We start from the raw sequence: 24,644 nt of genomic DNA on the forward strand, positions 1-24,644 counted from the left end.
ATCCAATTAACTTGATACAATCCAATTAACTTGAAGTAGGCTTAATCAGCAGTCAATCACTCTCACTTGATTTAATCAGTCTTGATTAATCTCCAGGTGGGTCTTTGAGTATCTGCTAAATCCCATTATTTCATCACATTCCCCCCTTTGTTTCTTCTAGGAACAGGTGTTCCTTGATGAAACAGTAAAAAATAATTAAGTCTTTGGAAGTCTTTTCTCAGTTCTCTTGTCTTCTTGGAGTGGTAAGATGTCATCAGGAGGAATCTGGATTCTGGTCTGGAAAGCTGGATTCTTCTTCTTTAACTGAATTGCTGGATTTTTTACTAAACCTTAGCATAGCGTTGTCAATGATTAAATTTAGTACATTCCATTACAGCACCTATGCCCCACTCAGCAGGGATATGCATGGGAAGCCTCAGGCATGCTCCAGCTTCACCCACAGGCGAGAGATGAGGGAGGAGATTTCACGGTGGCAGGGAGAAAGTTAAAACACAGGTCATATTTTTCTTTGTATTTACCTCTAAGTTTATTCACCTCAAAAAAACATGTTTGTTGTTTAATTGAAAGGAGGCATTTTAATCTTGTTCCTTGTTAGTTTGGGAGAAACAGTGGGGGAGGGGGCAGGCCCTTACAGATTCGGTCCCCATATGGGGCTTAACGAACCTGGGGGATTTTTTAAACCCCCAGGCAGATAGGCCCTTACAGACTGGCTTAAGCAGCTAATAACCCCACAGCCAGCTAGTCAGCTAGCTAGCTAAAATTTTTTACAGGTGGTAGGTGCTATTATTCCCATCTTTATGGATGAGGAAACTGAGGCAGAAATTTGCCTAAGGTCACACAGCTAGAAAGTGTCTCAGGCTAAGTTTGAACTTGTCTTCCTGACTTCAGCTCCAACTTTTATCCACTGTGCTACCTAGCTACCTGTGAATATATCTATCTTTTTTTTTTTTTAGTGAAGCAATTGGGGTTAAATGACTTGCCCAGGGTCACACAGCTAGTAAGTGTTAAGTGTCTGAGGCCAGATTTGAACTCAGGTACTCCTGACTCCAGGGCCAGTGCTCTATCCACTGAGCCACCTAGCTGCCCTGTGAATCTACCTTTTTGAAATACAATTCAATTCAACATTTATTAAGTTCCCACTATGTTCAAGGAATAAGAACAAAGCAAACTCTGCCCCTCAAGGAGCTTGTATTCTAGTAGGTGGATAATGCATTTACAAAGATAAGTATAATAAGCAGTAGAAAATGATGGAAGCAAAGTAGGAATCAAAAGTGTTCTAGGTATATTTGAAGGAGAGACCAGTAATCCCTGGGAGGGATCACCTGAAACTTCATGGAGGTGGTAGGAGCTGAACCTTGAAGGAAGATTGAAAAGTTGAATGTGGGGTGGGGTGTGGTGCATGCTCTAAGTTAGGCATGACTTGGGTGAAGCACAAGAAGTACGATGTGAATGATCAAGTTCAAGGTATAGCTAAGAGTCCATTTTGGAATGTACTGCCTCTGGGGGAGTAACATGAAACAAGTCTGGGGAAAGATATTGACTCCAAATCATAGTAGACCTTAATGCCAGGCTAAGAAGTTTGGATTTTACGATAGAGGCGGTTGGAGACCACTGTAGCTTTTTTAACAGGAGAATGACCTGGTCATGATCAGATTTGTGTCTTGGAAGAATTATTTGGGTAGCTGTGAAGGATAAAATGAAAAGACTGAATGCAGGGAAATCAATGAGGCATGAGGGGTCACAGAGGAAACATGGTAGAGTAAGATGTTTGTTGGATTTGAAGTTAAAAGGTCTGGCTCCATTTCCAACACTGTCATGTTTGAATTCTGGACTTCAGTTTACTCATCTGTAAAATAAGAGGGGGAACTGGACCAGATGACCTATGAGGCACCTTTGAGCTTTCGGATATATCCTATGATCCTCTTAAAATTGTCCAGATGGATAGTGAGGAGAGAGCATGAGTTAAGCTTGCAGTATGCTCAGAGAGAATGTGACAGCTGTCAATGAGAATATTTAAATATAAATAGTAATTTCACAAATCATTTACCTAATATTCCCCTTTCTGTCCATGCCCAAAATGTATTCTAGCTCATGGATGTATAAATTGCAACTAAGTGATAAAGAATTTCCCAGCTTTTTAGAAAGTTTTCCATTTAAAAATTTTTCAATGATTTGATAATGTTAGAAACAGAAACTTTCCTAAATTAAGTTGAGCTTTGATTACCCTAGTGAATCTCAGGTTTTAAGATACCTAATATAATTCAAAATGGGGAAACAAAGGTGTGACTTTCTATTCTCTGTTTAGTGGCAGGTAGTTGGTTGTAGTGAATAGACATCCTAGAGTACTACCTGTGTGACCCTGGGCAAGTCACTTAACTGTTATTTGCCTCAATTTCTTAATCTGTAAAAGGGGGATAATTATAGGACCTACCTATCAGGTTTTTTGTGAGGATCAAATGAAATAATATTTGTAAAGTGTTTTGTAAACCTTAAAACATAATATAAATGTTACTATTACTGTTCTTCTTTTTAATGACCTATGTTTGACTTTCCCCCCTTATGTAGCCAATCAAAAACCCACCAACAGGGAAGAAATATGTTAGATGTCCATGTAATTGTCTCCTCATCTGTAAGGATACATCTCGGCGAATAGGATGTCCAAGACCAAACTGGTAAGAATTAAAGATACATAACTTGAGTAATTCATTTTTCTTTTAAATAAAATGAAAGCTCTGAATTGTGGACTTTATGAACAATCAAATAACTGATAAAATTTCCTAGATACTACATAAATATTTACGTCAGGCCTTGAGTTAAATCATTCTGACTCATTAGGTTAACATCCTTAAAATGTCAAATTGCTTCACCTTTACTATATTAATTACTTTCAAACATTAAGTGTTTAATTGATATATTTCATAGTATGTACATAAGCATATACTGTACACATTTGTAAGTATTAATATGTATGCATGTGGGCATGATAAATATGATTATGAACATATTTGTATCCACGCATATCAGGACCTTGTACCATCTCTTTTTTCTCTGCTTTCCTGAATTTTGGAAATTTCATGGGTCATTTGTACTTCTACCACAAGGCAAACTGGAAAAGGAAGAACACACCACTTTGTTATCTGTTGGAAGCACTGATAAAAGGTTTGGTAGCAAAAAGAGGCAGAACTTGTTGGCCAAAAGGACATTGGAAGATTATTTATAGCTACCCATATTATGTCATCCTCCCTACTACCACAAATAAGTGAATTGAATTTGGGTTTATTGAATGAGAAGACGCAATTTAATTATAGTACTAGCTCAATTTTTTCACTTACCCAGCAATTTGGTTGTAACTTAATAGGACCTCTATCATGTTCATGGTATGGAAATTCCTGTTGACTCCATATGAACTATAATGTTGGAAAGTATAGTCATGCTTGTAACTTTTAAAAATATAGGCATTAAGACAATGGAACATTTAAAATATGACTTTATTCCCTCATAAAATTAATATCGATCCTTTTTTTTTTTTACTTGACAGTTTGTATTTTATGTGGTCTTATAAACTGAGAGTACCTTTCTGGTGCTTTCAGGGACTATCACATATTTTCCCTCCTACTTCATAATTAAGAAAGCTTGGGAACATAAATAAAATGATTTTTCAGGATCTTGGTGAATGATAGATCAGGACTGGCCCACATAAACTCTTATGATAAAGAAAATCATATTCTTTCAGTGCTGAATGACAGTTTTGCTTTTATTGTATATGTGGAAAGTATGTTACAATCATATGCTATACATAATACAGGAGTTTTTAAATCTTTTCCTTCATCAATCTCTTTGTGGGATGAGGAAGCTGTTTAATTTTCTTTCCACAGTAGACGCATTATTAATCTGGGCCCAGTAATGCTAATTCCTGAAGAACAGCCTGCTCAGCCTGCATTACCAATCCAACCAGAAGGGACAAGAGTAGTATGTGGGCACTGTGGAAACACATTCCTGGTAGGTACCTAGAATTTATTGTAGAGAAACTAACCCCTAACTGCAAGGTCTCAGGAGCTGTTCCTCATTGGAAGGCTTCAAGCAAAGGCTGAATGGCCATTTGTTGGTTGTAAATGGTATTCTTGTTCATTCACATGTTGGATTTATGAAGTCCCTTCTAACTTTTAATTTGGTGACTTGCCAATTCAGCTTTCAGAAATACTCATTCTTATTTTTCCCAAAGAAGGAAAGTAGTGAAAGATTTTGCTTTTTATCATATGAGTTGCTATTCCTTAGCTCTGAGTTAGGATCTATCAATGAAAACATGGTCTGATTTATGTGACAAAGTTAATTACCTTAAAATACAAGGGAGGGGCAGCTAGATGGCGCAGTGGATAAAGCACTGGCCTTGGATTCAGGAGGACCCGAGTTCAAATCCAGCCTCAGACACTTAACACTTACTAGCTGTGTGACTCTGGGCAAGTCACTTAACCCCATTTGCCTCACCCAAAAAAAAAAATACAAGGGAAATTTTCAACAGGGTTTTTGGTTTTTTTTGGTCAAAAGCTTTCTCCATATTAGTTTTGTCCTTTCAGCAAAAGATACTTATAGATGCAAGACAAGTATTTCTGATATCTTTAATCAGAAAAAGTGCTATTTGAGTAAAAGGCATGTAACTTTTATTGTAAAACATCCAAGTTCAGACAAAGTATTTATAAAGAAATTAATAATGAAGGTTAATCTTTTCAATAAATATGACCTGTTTTTGTTCTAACCAGCGTATTCACAAACCCTTCAACAGACATTAATTGAACACCTTTTGTGTGTAAGGCTTTGGGGATACAAAGACAAAAATGAAATTGTCATTGCCTTCAATGAGTTTGCATTTTACTGGATGATAGAAAATCCAAACTATTGTGCAAGGAACTACAAAACTATTAAAATAGCCTTTCTTAGAAAAAGACATAGTGGAAAAGACCTAAAACTATATAGAAGGTCTTGATGCCATTAAGTGATGAGAAAATCTAGAGGCGGCAGCTGGGTGGTGCAATGAATAGAACACTGGGCTTGGAATCAGGATGATAACTTCCTGAGTTCAAATCTGGCCTTAGACACTTACTGGCCATGTGACCCTGGACAAGTCACTTCACCCTGTTTGACTCAGTTCCTGAGTCTGTAAAAATGAGCTAGAGAAGGAAATGGCAAAACACTCCAAGAAACCCTGAAATGGAGTCTTGAAGAAGCAGACAAAACTGAACATCATCAACAACAGAGAATCGAAAGAGTTACTTCCCATATGCATGAGATACAGAAAGCAAATCTATTATCATCATAACCTTCATCAACATGAAGTACTTATTTTCCTATCTTACTTCATTTTAGCTTCACAACAAACCTGTGTGAGGTTCTAGAAAGAGTGTCAGAATAAAAATTAAAGGGCCTGGTTGAAACACTGGTCAATTCACTTAATCTGACTAGACAATAATTTCCTCTTCTGTAATATGAAGAGTTGGATTAGATGATTTCCAAGGTCTTTTATACCTCTCATTCCAATGTGATTTTTTAGGATGATGATGAGATGATGATGGCGAAAATAATGAAGGTGATGATAGCATTTATATATTATAGGGATCTTAACCATTTTTCTTTCATGGACGCCTTTGGCAGTCTGGCAAAACCAATGGGCTTCTGAGCTTAATGTTGTTAAATACATAAAATAAAATACATACAATTACAAAGGGAACTAATACAGTTATCAAAATGTTTTAAAAAACAAATCCACAGACTCTCCGTTAAGAACCTCTGATATAGTGCTTTAAGGTTTGCAAAATATTTTACGTGTGTTATCTCATTTAAATCCTCTTTTGTCATCCCAATTCTACATATAAGTATGCTGAGGTTCAGATTGACTTGAGTGAGGTCAGGAATGAGTGAATAAGTAAGTGACCGATGTTATTTGTGAGGGAAGGTCCCATATATTTTTTATTATTGTAATTATTTGGTATTTATTTTCCTCTTTGTAGATTCATTGCCAGGTAACCTATGGACACTAAATTAATAACTATTGAATATATATATGTATATATATTTATATACACATACACACACGTATACATACATATATGTGTATATATATATATATAGTTAACAATACTTCCATGTAACAGTCCTTCAGAGAAATACTTGAAGACAGGAAATTAGGTGTTGCTTGAAGTCAGAAAGACCTAAATTCACATCTGGCTTCAGACACCTCTGTTTGCCTCAATTTCCTCATTTGGAAGATGGGAATAATAAAAGTATCCACCTCTCAGCATTGTTGTGAGGATTAAAAGAAATAATTTTTTAAAAATCACTTTCTTAAAGTGCTATACTCATTCATTATTAAATAGTTCTCATATATTCCCCTTAATTACTTTCTTCACTGGGTTAAACCTCCCCAAGTCTCTCAACAATTTTTTTTAATGTCTTTCCTGGTTCTCTCACCACTGGCTCTCCCTCCATTAGATTTGCTCTAATTGGTCCATGTCCTTACTAAAATGTGGTGCCCAGAATAGAATATGATACTCTGGATGTGAAATGAAAAGAGCAGAAGACAGTGAGACCATCACTTCCTTCATTCTGAGTTTGAAGCTTTTTATTAAGGTGGTCTAAAATTGCATTTTGTGTGTGTGTGTGTGTGTGTGTGTGTGTGTGAGTGTGTGTGTGCACGTGCCTGCGTACATGAGAGCATGGTGCTATTTCACCCTGTTGGCTCATATTCACCTTGAAGTCCAGTAAAATACCCAGATCACTTTGATGCAAGCTGTTTTCTAGCTGTGCTTTGTCTTTATGTCCATGTGATTTTTAAAAAATTAAAATGTAGAATTTGACATTTAATGGGAGTGAAGGATTTAGAGCAGAAAAAGGATCTTAGACATCATTTAGCAGGAACCCCTCATTTTATAAGTGAAGAAACTTAGCCCTTTAGAGATGAACTTACTTGCCCAGTGTTACCCAGGTGCTCAGGAGTATGAACCAAGGTCCTCTGATTTCAAATCCCTTTTTCTTTCCATGTGGAGTATTGATTGCAAAGAACTTCATAAAGTTTCATGGTTTCATGCAGATCATGTCTTGCTGGTCCTACATTACTTCCTTGTTTTAACATGATTACTATACTAGTAGATGGGGGGGCAGCTAGGTGGTTCAGTGGATAGAGTTCTGGATCTTGACTCAGGAAGATTCATCTTCCTGAGTTCAAATCTGTCCTCAGACACTTACAAGCTGTGTGACCCTGGGCAAATCACTTAACCCTGTTTGCTTCAGTTTCCTCATATGTAAAATGAGCTGGAGAAGGAAATGGCAAGCCACTGCAGGATCTTTGCCAAGAAAATCCCAAATGGGGTCATGAAGAGTCAGACACAACTGAAATGACTGAACAACAATAAAGATGAGAAGAATGCTATAGACTAGTGATATACTCAATTAGAAATGTATTCCTGTAGACTACATATTGAATCAGAAAACCACAAATTAATGTTATCTATGTTGTATTATATTTTATTTTGTTAAACTTTTTCCAATTACAATTTTATTTGGTTCAGACAGCTCTCTGGAGTTTGACACTAGAGCACTACACTGGTTTTATTGTGATTATATATATATATATAATATAATATTATATATATATTATATAATATATATATCCCTTTATCCCTGATCTTTGTGTTAAAAAAAGTCAGCTTTACTACTGCAAGATGGGAAGAGGCATAATTAGCAGTTTGTCTCAACCCCACCCCCCAAATACACACAAATCAAGGGGGATTAGAGTTCTTTAAACTTAATATGAGTTAACAGTGTGATATGGGAGCCAAAAAACTTTTTGTCATTTTTGTCTGTGTCAAGAGAGACAGGGAGAGGAAGTGCCCTGGTCAGGACACACTGGAAATGCTGTATTTGTTTCTAGGTGCTTGCTACACTTTAGCAAAGATATTGGTTAGCTGGTGAATGCTCAGAGAATGGTGATCAAGATAGTGAAGACATTTGATTCATGCCATATGTGCATCAGTTGAGAACTGGGGAAGTGTAGCCTGAAGAAGAAAGGCTTGGGGACATGAGGGTTGTGATGTAGAAGAGAGCTTAGACTTGATCTGCTTGACTCCAAAGGGCTGAGCCAGAGGAGACAGGTTCCTCTTCATTGGAAGTCTTCAGGCAGAAGCTGGATGTTGAATTGCTGAGTATATTGAGTTGAGACTCCTTCTGGATATGTTTATACTAGACAAATGTTGATGTGCCCTCTACCTCTAGAATTCTGTGATTTTGTGAAGGAATTATACTGTTCAGGTACACTTTGGGCTAGATCAGGAGTTCTTAACCTTTTTTGTGTGTCCTGAACCCTTTTGACAGTCTGAAGAAACCTGTGGACCCCTTGTCAGAATAATATTTTTAAAAAGATAAAATGTTGGATTATAAAAGAAACCAATGACAATTGAGAGAATGTTCATAAAGTGTTTTGCAAACCTTAAAGCACTAAATAAATGCTAGCTATTATTATGTTGAAATAAAGATATAACTTTTCCTCATTCAAATTCACAGATCTCTAGGGGCCATTTTGAATCCCATGTTGAGAACTCCTGGTATCTAAATGGCCTCAGAGCTCCCTTTCAACTCTGGGATTAAGTGAATTATTTTCTTATTAGATTCAGCCCATCATTTTATTTTGACAAGATCTTTTTGATCCCGATCATCACTTCTGATCCCATTTGTCTTAGCTCTTCCCTCCCAGATGCATGCTATTTGTAAATTTATTAAGAATGCCGTTTATCCCTTCATTTAAGTCATCAATTAAAATGTTGAACAGAACTGGGTCAAGGAAAAACTCCAGGGGCATTCCACTAGAACTCTATCTCCAGGTTGACTTTAATTCACTAATCACTGTTCTCTAGGTCTAGTCATTCAACCAGTTCCCAATCTGAAACATGTATTTTCATTGAGCCCACAATCTTCCAACTTGTCCACAAAGGACATCATGAGACAATTTATTAACTAACTCACATACATGTGTAGGCTGACTATGGCATTCCATTAATCTACCAATCCAGTAGGGCAGAGGTGTCAAAGGGGAGAAAGGAAGGGAATAAGTATCTACATAGCACCTACTATGTGCCAGGTACCTGCTTAGCACTTCACAAATATGATCTCATTTGATCCTTACAACAACCCTGTGAGTTAGGTGATTTTATTTTCCCCATTTTATAGTTGAGGCAAACAGAGATTTTAAGTGATTTGTCCAGGGTCATATAGGTAGAGTCTAAAACTAGATTTGAATTCAGGTCTTCCTGACCACAGGCCCAAGGCTCTATCCACTGCTCCACCTAGGAACATGGCAGCTGGTTGAATGAGGTCCACAATACTACCCTGTGTGACCAAAGCCAGACTAAAATATATTGGGAAAATATTTAACAAAATATATTTAAAATGCAATAAAACTAAATTAATATGCAGACAGCAGAGATCCTTCTTTACCGATTATTGCTCCCCATTTCTATTTGAATTTGACACCATTGCATTAGGGGATGGGGCATAGAGACTAGGCCTATGATTTCATTGGTATAGGGACTCCCAGGTGAGGAAACTCCCTCTACCAATGGAGCTGGATGCCTCGCTACAACTTATAGTCCTAAAATATTGCCTAGCACACAGAGAGGTTTAGTTATTTGCCCAGGATCACACAGCTAATACATGTCAGAGGTGAGACTTAATCCCAGGTTTTCCTGGCTCTAAGACCAGTTCTCTATTAATTATGCCACATTGCCCTTCCCATAAAGCTCTCAAAAAAGGAAATGCATGTAGTCTGACATGATCTATACTAGCCAAATCCAAGCTGACCCTTAGTGTTTATTGATCCCCTTTCCAAATGTTCATAATCAATCTCCTAATAGCATTCAATTCAGATCAACTAGCATTTTAAGTGCCTACTGTGTGCAAAGTGCTATGCTACATTGTGAGGATACACATGAAAAACCCCAAAACATTATATACATATTTATAGGGACTCACCTATGGGGGAAATAACATGCACTCACATAGTGATAGGGACTAGACAAGTGATTTCAATGGCATAAGGCCTTACTTGGTGAGGAAATTCCCTCTGCCATTGCAAGTCACTACCTTTTCTTGACCATGGTCACAGTGCCAGTGTGCATAAGAGGTAGACTTGAACGCAGGTCTTATGGCTCTCAGGCCAGTTCTTTCTCCCCTGTGCCATGCTGCCTCACTTCCACCCCAAGGTGTCATGGAAAGCATTGGGGTTCTGGTGGTTTCAGGTGAGTTCTCACTGGCCCTTGGAAATATAGGGGAGAGGGTAAAAATCTATGCTCTTTCTCATTATCACATCATTCAGCTATTGTCTGGCTTCTCTCCAGACTCAGAGGAAGATGTCCTTTTCACTTTATCCATCCATCCCCGCTATCTGTTATCATATATGTTTCCTTCCTTCTTTGGCTAAACTCCTTGAGAAGGTCTTCTACAATTGATGCCTCCACTTCTTTTCCTTTCACTTTCTTCCTAACTCTCTGCAGTCTGGCTTCCAACCTCATTGTTCAATCAAAGTAGCCAGTGACCTTTTAATTACTATATCTATATCTACTATATTTACTATATCTATATCTAATGGCCTTTTCTCAATCCTCATCCTTCTTGACTTCTGTGCATCCTTTGACACTGTTGATCACCCTCTTCTCCTTGATACTTACTACTCTCTAGGTTTTCACGACACTGCGCTCTCTCTCTCTCTCTCTCTCTCTCTCTCTCTCCCTCTCTCTCTCTGTGCAATTGGCATTAAGTGACTTGCCCATGGTCATACTCCCAGTAAATGTCCGAGTGCATATTTGAATTCAGGTCCTCCTGGTTCCAGGGCTGGTGCTCTATTCATAGCTGCTGCTGCAACACTGCTCTCTCTTGAGTCTTTTCCTACCTGTTTGATCTTCCTAAAGTACATGTCTGACCATGTCACTTCCCTATTTAATAAACTTCAGTATCTTCCTGATACCTCCTGGATCAAATATAAAATTCTGTTTGGCTTTTAAAACCCTTCATAACCTGCTCCCTTACCACCTTTCCATTCTTCCTATACTTTAATACCCCTCCTCTCCATACTCTGTAGGCTTCCTTCTTGTTCCTTGAACACACACTCTGTCTTCCAAAGGCATTTTCACTGGCAATCCTTTATGCCAGAAACACTTTACCTCCTCATCTCTGCTTCTTGTTTTCCTTCAGATGTCAGCTAAAGTCCTACTTTCTGCAAGAAACCTTTCCCAGTCCTGCTTAGACTATCTAGTGTCATCTTTCTGAGATTATCTTCAATTTATCCTGTCTATATCAAGTTTTTATGTAATTGTTTTCATAAGCACTTTGAGAGCAGGAACTTTTGTTTGGCCTCCCCCCCCCCCCAACTAAGCACTTAGCAGAATGCTCGTCAGCAAATGCTTAATAAATATTTCTTGATTTGACTTGATTTGTTTACTTTCCAAGGCCAAGTCCTCTACATGTAACCGATGATTTTGTCCCCTCCCTTCATCTCCTGAAGATTGCATCTACTATCATAATACTCTCTAATCTTTACTTTATTCCTATCCACTGATTCCTTCCATGATGCCTACAAGCACATATGTTTCATCTGTCCTTTAAAATAAAAACCTTCTATTCTGTCTTATCTAGTTCTTATTCTGTTATCTGTTGTCCTCTTAGGTTAAATTCCTTGAGAAAGCCATCCATATTTGGTGTTGGAGATTCCTTACACTCATTCTCAAGTAAATCCTTTGTAATCTCACTTCCAATCTCATCAGTCAACTGAACCATTCTCTCCAAAATGATCAGTGATCTCTTAATTGCTGAATCTAAAGACATTTCCTTAATCCTCAACTTTCTTGACCTCTGAAGCATTTGAGATTATTGGTGATCTTCTCCAGGATCAACTCTTCTCTCTAGATTTTCATGATACTCCCTTCTCCTAGTTCTCCAGTTAGTCTGACTTCTCAATGTCCTTTATTGCATCTCTACCCCTGTCACACAAATTCACTGAGGATATCTTCTAAGACTGTCCTGGGCCCTTTTCTTTTTTCCCTCTATTATCTCATCCACTGATCTCACCAGTCACAACAGGTTTATGAGTTCTATGCTGATTATTTCCAGATCTTTCTACCCATCTCCTGTCTTTCTCCTAAGATACAGTCCCACACCACTTTTTGAACTGGATATCCTGGAGGCATCTCAGACTCACCTGGTCCAAAACAATTCATTAGCTTTACTCCTCACTCTTTCTCTCTTCCCAACTTCTCTAATACTGTTAAAGGTACTACCATCTTCCCAGTCACTCAGACTCCCAATTTCAGTGTCATTCTTGACACATCACCTATATACCCCACATATCCAACCCATTGCCAAGTCTTGTCCTTTCCACCTTCACAAATCTTTTGGGTGTGTTCCCTTTTCTTAACTCACAAAGCCACCATCCTAGTTCAAGTCCTTATCACTTGTTACCTGGACTCCTACTACATCTTTCTGCCTCAAGTCTCTCCTCCATTCTGATTCATCTTCCACTTGGCTATCAAAGAAGTGTCTCCTCAAATATAGGTATGCCTGGGTCATGCCTTACATAATAAATTCCAGGGATTTCTCTTTACCTTTAGGATCAAATATAAAATCCTCTATTTGACTTATAAAACTCTTTATAACCTGGCTTCTTCCAGCATTTCCAGTCTTCTTACATGTTGCTCTTCCCCAGCACTCTATAGAACTACCCTACCCTATTTGCAGTTCCTTAATAGGACATTTTTGTTTCCCATCTCTGTACTTTTCTACCAGCTGTCCTCTATACCAAATGTTCCTCCTTCTTGCTCCTGCCTCTTGGCTTCCCTGGCTTCCTTCAAGATTCTGCTCATGTGGGCAGCTAGTTGGCACAGTGGATAAAGTGCCAGCCCTGGATTCAGGAGGACCTGAGTTCAAATGTGACCTCAGACATTTGACACTTAATAGCTGTGTGACCCTGGGCAAGTCACTTAACCTTTGTTGCCCGCCCCCCCCCCAAAAAAAAAGATTCTGCTCATGTCCCAACTTCTTAAATAGGACTTGCCACTATGTTCCCCCCAGCTGCTAGACTTCCTCAATAAGATTACCTTCCATCTAGTCTGCATATTTCCATTATGTACCTACTTACTTACATTTATCTCTACCATTAGAATATAAACTCATTTAGGGAAGGTTTTTGTCAGCCTTTGTATTCCCAGTGCTTAGGCACAGTGCCCGGCACATAGCGTGTACTAAATAAATGCTTCCTCACTGACTGACCCATATCTGCAGTAGGTCTCCAAAGTAAATAGCTGCTGGCACATTAGAAAAAGGTAGGAAGTCAATAAGCTAGAGTTAGAACTTTAAATTTATTTTAAAGGCAATTTTCAATTGCATTGCTGTAAGTAAGAACACACACCAAAATAGTACACTCTTATTCTCCAGTTTAAAAAAGAGAAAGTGGGGGCAGCTAGGTTCCTCAGTGGATAAAGCACTGGCCCTGGATTCAGGAGGACCTGAGTTCAAATCTGGCCTCAGACACTTGACACTTACTAGCTGTGTGACCCTGGGCAAGTCACTTAACCCTCATTGCCCCACCAAAAAAAAAAAAGAGAGAAAGCAAGAAGAGAGGTCCAAGCACACGAGATGAGAGAGTTTGGAGAGATTGTGAACCAAATTCATGTTAGGAATGATCACAATGAGGAATTTGTAGATCATCGTAAGTGTCTAGGGTGTTTACAACATAGTTGCATTTGGTTTTGACTCATAATGGTCTAGACATTGTTAGCTAAGTGCCTTACCATCATTCATTCAGCACATCTATATTGGACATGGACATGTGCTCATTGCTGTTGGGGGAACAAAAATTGTAGAAGATTCTTTGAAATGTAGAATTCTAGAACCATAACATCTTAGGGACATTGAGGAACCATCATATCTTAGGGACCTTAAATGTACTTAATCCAACTCCTGATTTTATAATTTAGTATACAGGACTGAATGGTCTAATTGATTGGCCGAGGTTACAAAACCAGGTATCAGATATAATGTTATTAACCCAGGTCTTCTGGCTCTCAAAGTATTCTTTCTATTATGCCTGATAAACAAGAGACAGTCCTGTTGTCTGGCAACTTGACATCTCTTTGGAGATCTGAAATATATGTGTAAGTAGCTTCAGGTTAGGTGAATTAAAATCCTTATAATTTACCCCAATTTTTTTTTTAACATTCATGTAACTAAATGAACAACATAACAAGGGAAGAGAGTTGAATGGGTACTATTTTAGAGTGGGATAAACTAAGTACCTTTGAATTTAAGAGAAAGAATCAAGGACCACTGGCCAGTGTGATCAGAAATACCATAAGCAGAGGAAGTGGCATTTGACCTGGACCTTCTCAGGTGGTAGGATTTCAATTGGTAGAGATTTGAGGAAGCAGAAAAAGGAAGACATTCCCAACAGCAGGATGGCCTGCATTATATTCCTGAAGTAGAAATTTCTGGAGACAAAACAAGTACTACATACAAATACCTACTGCCTTATGTAATGAAACAGCATACGACAGATTCCCATTTGTGTAAAATGTCTGAATGGTATACTTCAAAGCACCCCAGCTCTTGTTTTTTGTTCTGTATTAACAACTCACATTTCTATAGTTCTTTAAGGTTTACAAAGTGCTCTCTTCACAACAACTCTGTGAGGTAGGTGGTGCATGTAGCATTCCTTCCATTTTACAGATTAGGAAACTGAGACTTAGAGATGTAAAATGACTTGCTCATGGTCATATATTTAGTCTCAGGGCTATGATTTGAAATGAACTCTTCTCACTTTACACGTCCTCTGTTCTTTTTCTTCTCTTTAAAAATATTGATATCAATTTTTGATACCTTTTGTTTTTTAATGATTTATATTTCTTACTGTAATCCCACTACCCCTCCTCTCAGAGAACCATGCTTTAGAACAAAGATTTTAAAAAAGGAATAAAAGGAAGAAGAGAAGAAAAAAAATCAGTAAAACCCTCAATACATTGAAAAAATCTAAAGTTATATACAATGGTCTACACCTGTAGAATTGCAAAAGAGTGGCAGGAGGTATCTTCACAATCTCTTCTTTGGGGCTAATATTATTCTTCATAATTTCCCAACTTTGATTTTTTTTTTACTATTTTTTTCCATTTATGTTGTAGTCATTGTATGGACTGTTTTCTTGGTTCTACTTACTTGCATCTGTTAATCTAAGTCTTTTCATGCTTCCCTGTATTCATCATGTTCATCCTTCTTATAGCACAGGTATATTTCTTTACCTTCATGTAGTGTACTCTAGCCATGTCCCAATTGGTGGGCATTTATGTACTTTGCTCCTACAGTTCTTTATTCTTACAGAAAGTGATGGTATAAATATTTTGATCTATGTGGAACCTTTCTTTTTGTCATAAACTTTCTTGGGTTATGTGTTTAGCAGTGGAATCTCTGGGTTAAAGGTTATAGAAAACTTAGCCACTTTATTTGAATAATTCCAAAGTGCTTTCCTAAAATGATTACAACATTCCACAGTTTCATGAACAATGCATTAGCATGCCTGTCTTCCACAACCCTTGCTCCCATCCCAGTTGACTATTCCCATCTTTATCAATTTGTTGAATATGAAATGAAACCTCAGGCTTATTTTCATTTTCATTTCTCTTATTAGACATTTGTAGCATGTACTTTCCAATGTTTTTGTTATAATAACTTTCATTATGTTTATTTCCTAATGTTGAACCATCTGTGCATCTCTGGTATAAATCAAGTTTGGTCATAATGAGTGATTAATTGGAGGGGGGAATCCTATATGTGTTTGATTTTATTTCTTTTTTAAAAAATTTATATTCTTTAATTATAGTTGCCTATAGATCTCCTTCTGTGTTTTTCCTTTTCTAGTTAAGGATTAGTATTATATTTGTCTTCAAAAGATGTCTTGTAGGGTGCTTTCTCAATTTATGAGAATAATTTGTGTAATACAGGTATTTATTGTTCTTTAAAAGTTGATAGAATACTTAAGTTCATCAGGATTAGAAGTTTTCCCTCTCCTTTTTGTGGTTCCCTTGTAACTAGTTGTTTCCTTTTATGAGACTGGATTATTTAAGAAAGTAGTTCTTAACTTGGAGCCCACGAACTTATAAAAATATTATGAGAAAATGGCACAGTGGCAAGAAGAAATATAGAAAATTCTTTTATGGTGACAGGAATGTTCAAGATACAAACCCAGAAGAAGAGAATGGCTCCAAAACACCTACAAAGAAAGTCTCAAAGAAAAACACAGTTTAGGCACAAATTCAACTAGAATTCCTGGAAGAGATGAAGCAGGAATTTTTAAAAAGTTTACAATTTTTTAAATAAATTAAATGAGAGTACTAAACGAAAAAAATTGGAAAAGACATTAGGGCTACAGGGGAAAGAATTGGAAAGTGAATTAATAGCTTGGCACAGGAGGTTTAAAACCTTGCCCAAAAAACAAACTTCCTGAAAATTAGAATATACAAATAGAAGCTAATGACTACATTAGAAAAGAAGCACTATTAAGACTGAAAAATGAGAAAATATGACATCTCATAGCAGAACCAAATGACTTGGGAAATAAATTGAGGAGAGATAATTTAAGAATTATTGGATACCTTGAAAGCCATGACCAAAAAAGAGCCTATTCATCATTTTAAAAAATCATACTTTTTAAAGACTGCAACTTTTCTTATGTTATCAATGTTTGAACTGTTTTCCAGGTCAGTTTTAAAATATATATCATATCTTTTCCTCCATTCTTCAGTCTTTTGATTTTGTTCTAATATTTCTTGTCTCTTGGAGCCATTGACTTTTATTTGGTCTATTCTAGTTTTCAGGGAGCTCATTTCTTGGGTGAGGTTTACTACTTTCTCTTCTAAACTATTTATTCACCTTCTAATTCTTTCCTTAAGGACCTTTATTTAACTTTTTATCTCTTGCTTTATTTCTTCTAGAGAGTTATGTAGTCTTTATGGAAAATATGCTTGTTTTTTTTTTTTCCTTTGAGTCTTTGCCTTCGGCTGCTATATAGTTAAATATGCAAAAAGGTTGATATTGCTTGGCTTTTTTTCTCCTTTCTCCAGTATTAGTTCCTGAATTATGGCTTTGAACTAGTGCCAGGATTTACCTCTGCTTCACTTTTGGATAGAGTGGTTTATGCTACTTAGTGTCACTCTGGGTTCCCTGGGTTTTGACTTCTAACCATTGCCTGGATTAAAGGTTAGAGCACTCAGTCCTTAGATCCCTCTCTTATATGTCAAGACAGAGTGTTAGGAACATCAGAACCTCTGTGCCTGAGCTATCTAAATCTGAACACTGAGGTACAGGATATTACTAGCTATTGCTCCCTTAGGCTTCCAAAGTATATCCCCTGGGGACAGCTAGGTGGCACAGTGGATAAAGCACTGGCCCTGGATTCAGGAGTACCTGAGTTCAAATCCTGCCTGAGACACTTGACACTTACTAGCTGTGTGACCTTGGGCAAGTCACTTAACCCTCATTGCCCCACCAAAACAAAAAACAAACAAACAAACAAAAAACAAAGTATATCCCCATGGCTTTCTGACCTCCTCAGGGATTTCCTCAGAATATTCCTTTACTCTTACTGCCTCCAGACACAGAGCCTTGCAGGTGGTCACATTGTTATACCCTTTCAAATTCCTGTGGCTGGCTTTTTGCATAGTTCTAGGTAGAAGTTGTTACTGTAGTTTCTCATTGGATTTCTTGATCATTATTTAGTCTGGGGAAATTTAAGAGGTTTCCAATAGTATGTATAAAGGACATAGGGAGCCTGCCTCCTATTCAGGTAGCCATTTTGTCAGGAAAGTGCTTACCTATTACTTTATTTCTTTTATTTAGTAATAATTCATCCCCATCATAGTTCAGTGTTTAATTCAAGATGTCTTCCAGGAATTCTAGTTGAATTTGTGCCCAAGTTGTGTTTTTCTTTGAGATTTTGCTTGTAGATATTTCAGAACCCTTCTCTTTTTCTGTTTTTGTGTCTTTTTTTTGGTGAGGCAATTGGGGTTAAGTGACTTGCCCAGAGTCACACAACTAGTAAGTGTCAAGTGTCTGAAGCTGGATTTGAACTCAGGTCCTCCTGAATCCAGGGCCGGTGCTCTATCCACTGGGCCACCTAGCTGCCCTTGTGTTTGTGTCTTGAATGTTCCTATCACAATAAAAGAGTTTGCTATACATCTTCTTGCCACTTTGCCATCTTCTCAAAATATTTTTATAAGTTCAAGGATTCTTCTCCTTTCCTCCAATTTATTTTGTTATTTTTTCTTTTTCTCAGAAAGATTTCTTTGTCTTGTTCTTTTTATTTTTTGCTGCTTCTATTCTGTGCTATTATTCTTTGTATCATGGAATATAAACTTATTTATTCATTCTTTAATCTTTTTTGTGTTCCTCATTGAATTAAAATCTTTTTAAGTTCCAAGTTTGAGAACTATGTTTTAGCCAAACTCTGCCATTACCTTTGTAGATCTTGATCCTTCAACTCCTTCTAACTGTTCTTCTTCATTTTTAGAAGTATTAATCAAAAGAGAAGTGATGGGGATAGAGATATTTCCCCATGGTAGAAATTCCCTGTGTCCCCACTCATTGTGCTCCAGTTCTTCCTTTTTCCCCACCCTTTTGTAAGGGCTAAAATTCTAGCTAGTCAGTCTAAAATATCTAATGAGTGGTCGCCAATAAATTTATAAGCTTTAGTAAGAGTTTAGACTTTTAAGCATTTATTAAAGAGAATAAGAATTTGGTGAAGAGAGAGAAAGAGGCCTAGATTCAGCTGTCTATCTCAGGGAGCCAATGTCTCCAGCTCTTCTCCCCACTGAGGTCCTCCAGAAAGAGAGCGAGAGAGCAAGCCTCACCTCTTTTATAGCCAGTACCCAGGAGCAAATGTCACTCACTCCTTGATGCCAAGGAAAACCACATGGCTTGCCTTCAGACACCTTCTCCTCATGGCGGAGCTTTCCTACAGTAACTCTCCAGCAGGTGGTGTCACTCCAATCGTTACAGTTTCCATTATCATTCTCTTTTCACTGTTATGTTTTCCTACCCTTCTTGGTGCCAGTTTTTTCCCAGGAATTCTGATTTTCCTTCTTCTTAAACAGTATGCTGTTTATGGAGGCACACCATTCTCTCAGAGGAAGTGATATCCCTGTAAACTGAATTTCTGCATATTAGACCTACTGTAAGATCCTCATCTCCATTAAGAATATACCTTTTAGGGGGCAGCTAGGTGGCTCAGTGGATAAAGCACCAGCCCCAGATTCAGGAGGACCTGAGTTCAAATCCAGCCTCAGACATTGGACACTTACTAGCTGTGTGACCCTGGACAAGTCACTTAACCCTCATTGCCCCTGCCCCCCCCCCAATACACACACACACACACACACACACCTTTCATCCCATGGGAGTATTCAGTGTGATATCCTCCCTCATCATGCTGAAACATTCCACTCTCATTACCCCTCTTTCAATCCCTCCTTTTGACACATCTGTCATTCCCTTATAGTTTTTCTTGCTGAAGGATCACAGGAATTATCCTATTTTTGTTCATCTATCATCTACCTCCCTACTCTCTTTCATACACTCTCCTATTCCTCATTTTAACCCCAAGAAATACAGTGGTTCATCTATAAGGAGGGCTGTAGGTTTTAGTTCCTGGTTATGAGAGAGGAGGAGGTTGATAAACTGGATGGCACAGTGTTTGAAGATGCATTGTTGTGAACACTGAAGCCTCTAAGATAAAGGACAAGGATTGGGGTGGAAAGGAAGACTGTGTGAAATACTGAAGTCCTTGGAAGAGGCAGGAAAGTGACCTGGAGACTGAATGAGAAACATTTTTCACAGTAAGTCCTTAGAGTTCAGTAACAAGGATCTGAGTATAATGATTTAGATCAATGTAGAGAATCTTAAAAGAAGAGAGGTTGCTGAGTAATGAGTGCTAAACAAGGGTGATTCCTTCCCCTGTCCTGGTGCGTTGGGGGGCATGAGAGATTAGGTGGGGGGACACGAGAGCATCCATTGCTGAACATCCTTGGCCCCCGTCAGTTCCATTTCTTAGTTTTTCTAGCTTCCTTTAAGGTTTGATTTAAATCCCACCTTCTGCAGGAAACCTTTCCTGATCCTAGTGAATTCCCCTCTGAGCCTGTTTTCATATGCATCTTCATCCTTTATGTACCTAGTTATTTACATTCGAAATTAGAAAGGATAGTCTTTGAGGGCAGGTGCTGTCTTTGTCTCTCTTTGTATCTATGATGCTTAGGACAGTGCCTGGTAGATATTGTCAATTGATCAATTAATGAATAATTACTTATAAAGGGACCACCATATACAGGCATTGTGCTAGATGCTAGGAATTCAAGGGTAAAGAATGAAACAGTCTGTATTCTCAAAGAGCTTACATTAGAATGGAGGAGATGAGTACATATACAAATGTAAATAGTATAAAGTGAATAAATAACAAATACATACGAAGTAGTTTAATATAAAATTACTTGGGAAGCAGGACACTTGGAAATAGAGGGATTAGGAAAAGTTTCATGCTAAAGATGGTACCTGAGCTTAATCTTAAAGAAATAAAAGGACTCTGAGACAGAAGTTAGGAAGAAATGCATTCCAGCTATGGCCAGTGAAAGTAAAGGAAGTACTCAGTGTAAATTTTTGTTGACTGACTGGAAGGGGTGGCAAGGGATGAAATGTCTTCTGAGGAATGAGGAATCCAATGCCACATGGTGATGTAGAGGTTACTCTAAGTGTTCTCAAAAATGATGCCAATAGTATACAAATTCTGGAATATCATATCATCAAGCTAGAGAAGTTTCAGGGACAGTTCAGATGATGTTGTCTTCTGAGGATAAGCTTAATTTCAGAATTCAGAGACCAGGAGGCTGGTACACCATATAATGAATGCCACCCCCCCCAACTCTTTAATAGCCACTGTGTTGAGGTCAGTGTCAGTGAAGTTATCACCTTCATCTATGAAATCATAGAACATTTGAAGTATTTGGAAAACAGAAGACAAGTTATTGCTTTTATATGTGTCTGGTTGTATGAATTAAGTATTTAATATAAAAACATCAGCTGATTATATTAGCCCATAAATGACATTTTACTCTTTTAAATCTATTTCAAAGAATTTTTTTTTTAGAAAGTACTGGTAGCATCTTAATACATCTTTATGGGAATCAGGAAATTCGGAATCTAATCTGCCACTAACAAGCTATTTAACCTCTTTTAAAATTTTTTTTTGGGGGGCAATGAGGGTTAAGTGACTTGCCCAGGGTCACACAGCTAGTAAGTGTCAAGTGTCTGAGGTTGGATTTGAACTCAGGTCTTCCTGAATCCAGGGCCAGTGCTTTATCCACTGTGCCAACTAGCTGCCCCCATAAGCTATTTAACCTTGAGCAAATTTTATAACATTTTGGAGCCTCAGTTTCTTTACCTGAAAAAGATGGGGTTAGATTAAATGAGTTCTAATCCAAAGAAATGAAATTGAGACCTGAGTTGATTGGATTAGAGATTTAGACCTGGAAGTGCTGTAGAGGCCATCTGTTTCAGTCTACTTATCTCAAGGATGAGAAAGGAAGCTAAGTTAGGGCAGCTAGGTGGCGCAGTAGATAGAGCACCAGCCCTAGTGTCAGGAGGACCTGAGTTCAAATCCAACCTCAGACACTTGACACTTACTAGCTGTGTGACACTGGGCAAGTCACTTAACCCCAATTGCCTCACCAAAAAAAAAAAAAAGAAAAAGAAAGGAAGCTAAGTATTGTGTTTGTGCCACCCAGAGTCACACAATTAGCAAGTATCTGAGATGAGATATGAACCCAGGTTTCTTTGACTCTAGGACCCAATTATCCTTTTAAATATCAGTAAATTGGAGCAGCTAGATGGTGCATTGGTTGGAGCACTGGCCCTGGAGTCAAGAGGATCTGATTTCAAATCCAGCCTCAGACACTTGACACTTGCTAGCTGTGTGACCCTGGGCAAGTCACTTAACCCCAAATGCCTCACCCAAAACAAACAAACAAACAAACAAAAACAAATATAAGTAAATTTTCCCAAGTTGCCATAATGGTGTTAGATATAGAATTTGGCTTTTAACTCCTAGCTTTTGATTTGTGATTCCATGATTGACCTATCAGGCCATTTTTCTTCTCTTAGATACAGAATACCTAAGTTCATGGCCTGTAAAGTGAGAAATGGAATATTCCAAATTCAACAGGATAAAACTGCTATACCAAACAAATAAAAATCAATCAGCCTTTTAATCAATCTGCCAGATCACATAGCAAAGGCTATTTACATTCCTTATTTCCACTTCCTGGCCTGTCATTTCTCAATCCTTTGCAATTTGGCTTCTAATTTCATCCCTCAAGTGAAACTGCTCTCCAGATTTGCCAAGGATATCTCTCCCTCCCTCCCTCTCTCTCTCTCTCTCTCTCTCTCTCTCTCTCTCTCTCTCTCTCTCTCTCTCTTGTGGGGCTGTGAGGGTTAAGTTACTTGCCCAGGGTCACACAACTAGTAAGTGTCATGTGCCTGAGGCCAGATTTGAACTCAGGTCCTCCTGAATTCAGAGCCAATGCTTTATCCACTGTGTCACCTAGCTGCCCCCTCAAGTATCTCTTAATTGTTTTTTTAGTCAGTCGTTATGCTTCATTTCTCTTCAGCATTTGAGACCGTTGACCACCATCTTCTCCTGAATATTGTCTCTTGTTTATCCTCATACCTCTCTGTTCCTTGTCAGCCTCCTTTCCTGGATCATTAACCATATCATGCCTCCTAACTATTTCTATAACCCAAAGTTCTGCTATTGCCCCTCTTCTCTTTTTTCTTTTATTCTCCCTCTTGGTGATCTCATCAGCTCACATGCATTTAATTATCTCTATGCTGATGATTTCCAGATAACACACACACACACACACATTCCTAGTCTCTTTCCTGAACTCTACTCCTACATCAACAAATTCCTGTTCTACATTTGAACTGGATTATTATTTATTAAGTATTTACAATGTACCAGGTACTGTGCTAAGTGCAGGGGACACAGGAAAAAAAATTTCCAAAGCATCACAAACTCATTATATTTAAGACGGATATCATTGTCCTTTTACCAAAACCCACCCCTCTTCTGAATTTCCCTATTAGTCTTTAGGGTACCACTGCCCTTTCATTTACCTAGTTTTATAACCTTAGTATCATCCTTGACTCCTTAATCTCACCCCACTTATCCAGTCAGTTGCTAAATCTTTTCATTTCTACCTTTATAACATCTCTCCTATCTGCACCCTTCCCTCCATTCACACAGCTTAGGCCTTTATTACCTGGGATATAGTCTACTAATAGGTCTCCTTGCCTTGTTTCTTTCTAGTGCAGTCTGTAGTACACATAGCTATCAAACTATATTTCCTAAGTGCACATCCTTTCCCTGTTTGATGAACTGCAGTGGCTCCTGTTTACCTCTGGGGTTAAAATACAGACTCCTTCGTTTGCATCTAAAGCCCTTTATCCTACTCCATCCTACTCCCACTGTTACTACATATTACCTCCCTTCACAGATATACTGTCCACTCACATTGGTTTTCTTACTAGTCCTCATACAAAGCATTCTATAACCCATATACTGACTTTGTACAGGCTGTCGCCATACCTAGAATGCCCTTCCTCCTTAACTCTGTCTTAGAATCCCCAATTTCCTTCAAAGTTCAGTTCACACACCACCATCCCCCCAGATATTGATGCCACCCCTTTCTCTTATATAACCTTGTATCCATTTTGTATCTACCTATATACGTACATATTGTTTCTTTCAGCTAGATTGTAAACTTCTTATGGGCAGAAACTATTATGCTTTTAACTTTGTATCCCCAGAGCTTAGCACAGCACCTGAAACATTGTAGAGGCTTAATAAATTTTTATTGATTAATTAATTTAATTATCTAGAGGATTTGTGATACAGTATTAGTGAAATACTTTCTGTAATTTGAACAAGATAGGTAGCACAAATCATTAAAGCTTCTTACCAGACTAGAAAATTACAATTATGAAGGTTGACTTGACATCTCTGGTTATTGAAAAGAATCTCTTTTTGGTGAACTGAAAGTACAAGGCTTATTGGCTATTGGCTTACCTTTTTGGCTAAGGAGGAAAGAGAATTTGAGGGTTAACTAACTCATTCAAAGAGAAAAAAAGAATCTGGGCAAATGAAGACTGGTTTGTTCCTATTTCTAAAGCTCCTCCACAAGGCATAACAAGTGCCCAGTAAAAGGCATTTTTCAACTACATCCCCTCTTGTGGAGACATTTGAATTTGTATGATTTTGGAGCACCAGAGAAAATGAGAATCCAAAAGTTCTAAAAAAGATAAATAAATTTTGGGTTCAAATCAAAAGAATTATTTCAGTAAAGCCAAATAATTTATTTAATGGAGGAGAATTCTAAACTATTTAAGGATTTCCCCAATGAATAAAAATGAAACTAGCCCTTCAGTGGAAGGCACAATAATAGAAATGGGGAATGATGCTTAATATTCTAGGTGTGATGATGATTTATTTGGTATCTTTATATTTTCTTCTTTCCAAAAAC

At 37.8% G+C, this 24,644-nt stretch overlaps 1 protein-coding gene across 4 annotated transcripts in view; it reads left to right on the top strand.

Moving 5' to 3' along the window:
• PIP4P2 (phosphatidylinositol-4,5-bisphosphate 4-phosphatase 2) overlaps positions 1-24,644 on the top strand; it is an 88,496-nt gene that overhangs the window by 40,235 nt on the left and 23,617 nt on the right. For 3 of the 4 annotated variants that reach the window (XM_043971194.1, XM_043971184.1, XM_043971208.1), the window contains 3 exons: positions 2,566-2,672; positions 3,876-3,999; positions 14,677-14,721. In XM_043971194.1, the coding sequence (XP_043827129.1) occupies positions 2,566-2,672; positions 3,876-3,999; positions 14,677-14,721 (276 nt within the window). The remainder of the gene's footprint in view (positions 1-2,565; positions 2,673-3,875; positions 4,000-14,676; positions 14,722-24,644) is intronic. The other variant, XM_043971202.1, reaches the window with a different exon arrangement.

Source organism: Dromiciops gliroides, chromosome 1, assembly GCF_019393635.1.
Source record: "Dromiciops gliroides isolate mDroGli1 chromosome 1, mDroGli1.pri, whole genome shotgun sequence".
Lineage (NCBI taxonomy): Eukaryota > Metazoa > Chordata > Mammalia > Microbiotheria > Microbiotheriidae > Dromiciops > Dromiciops gliroides.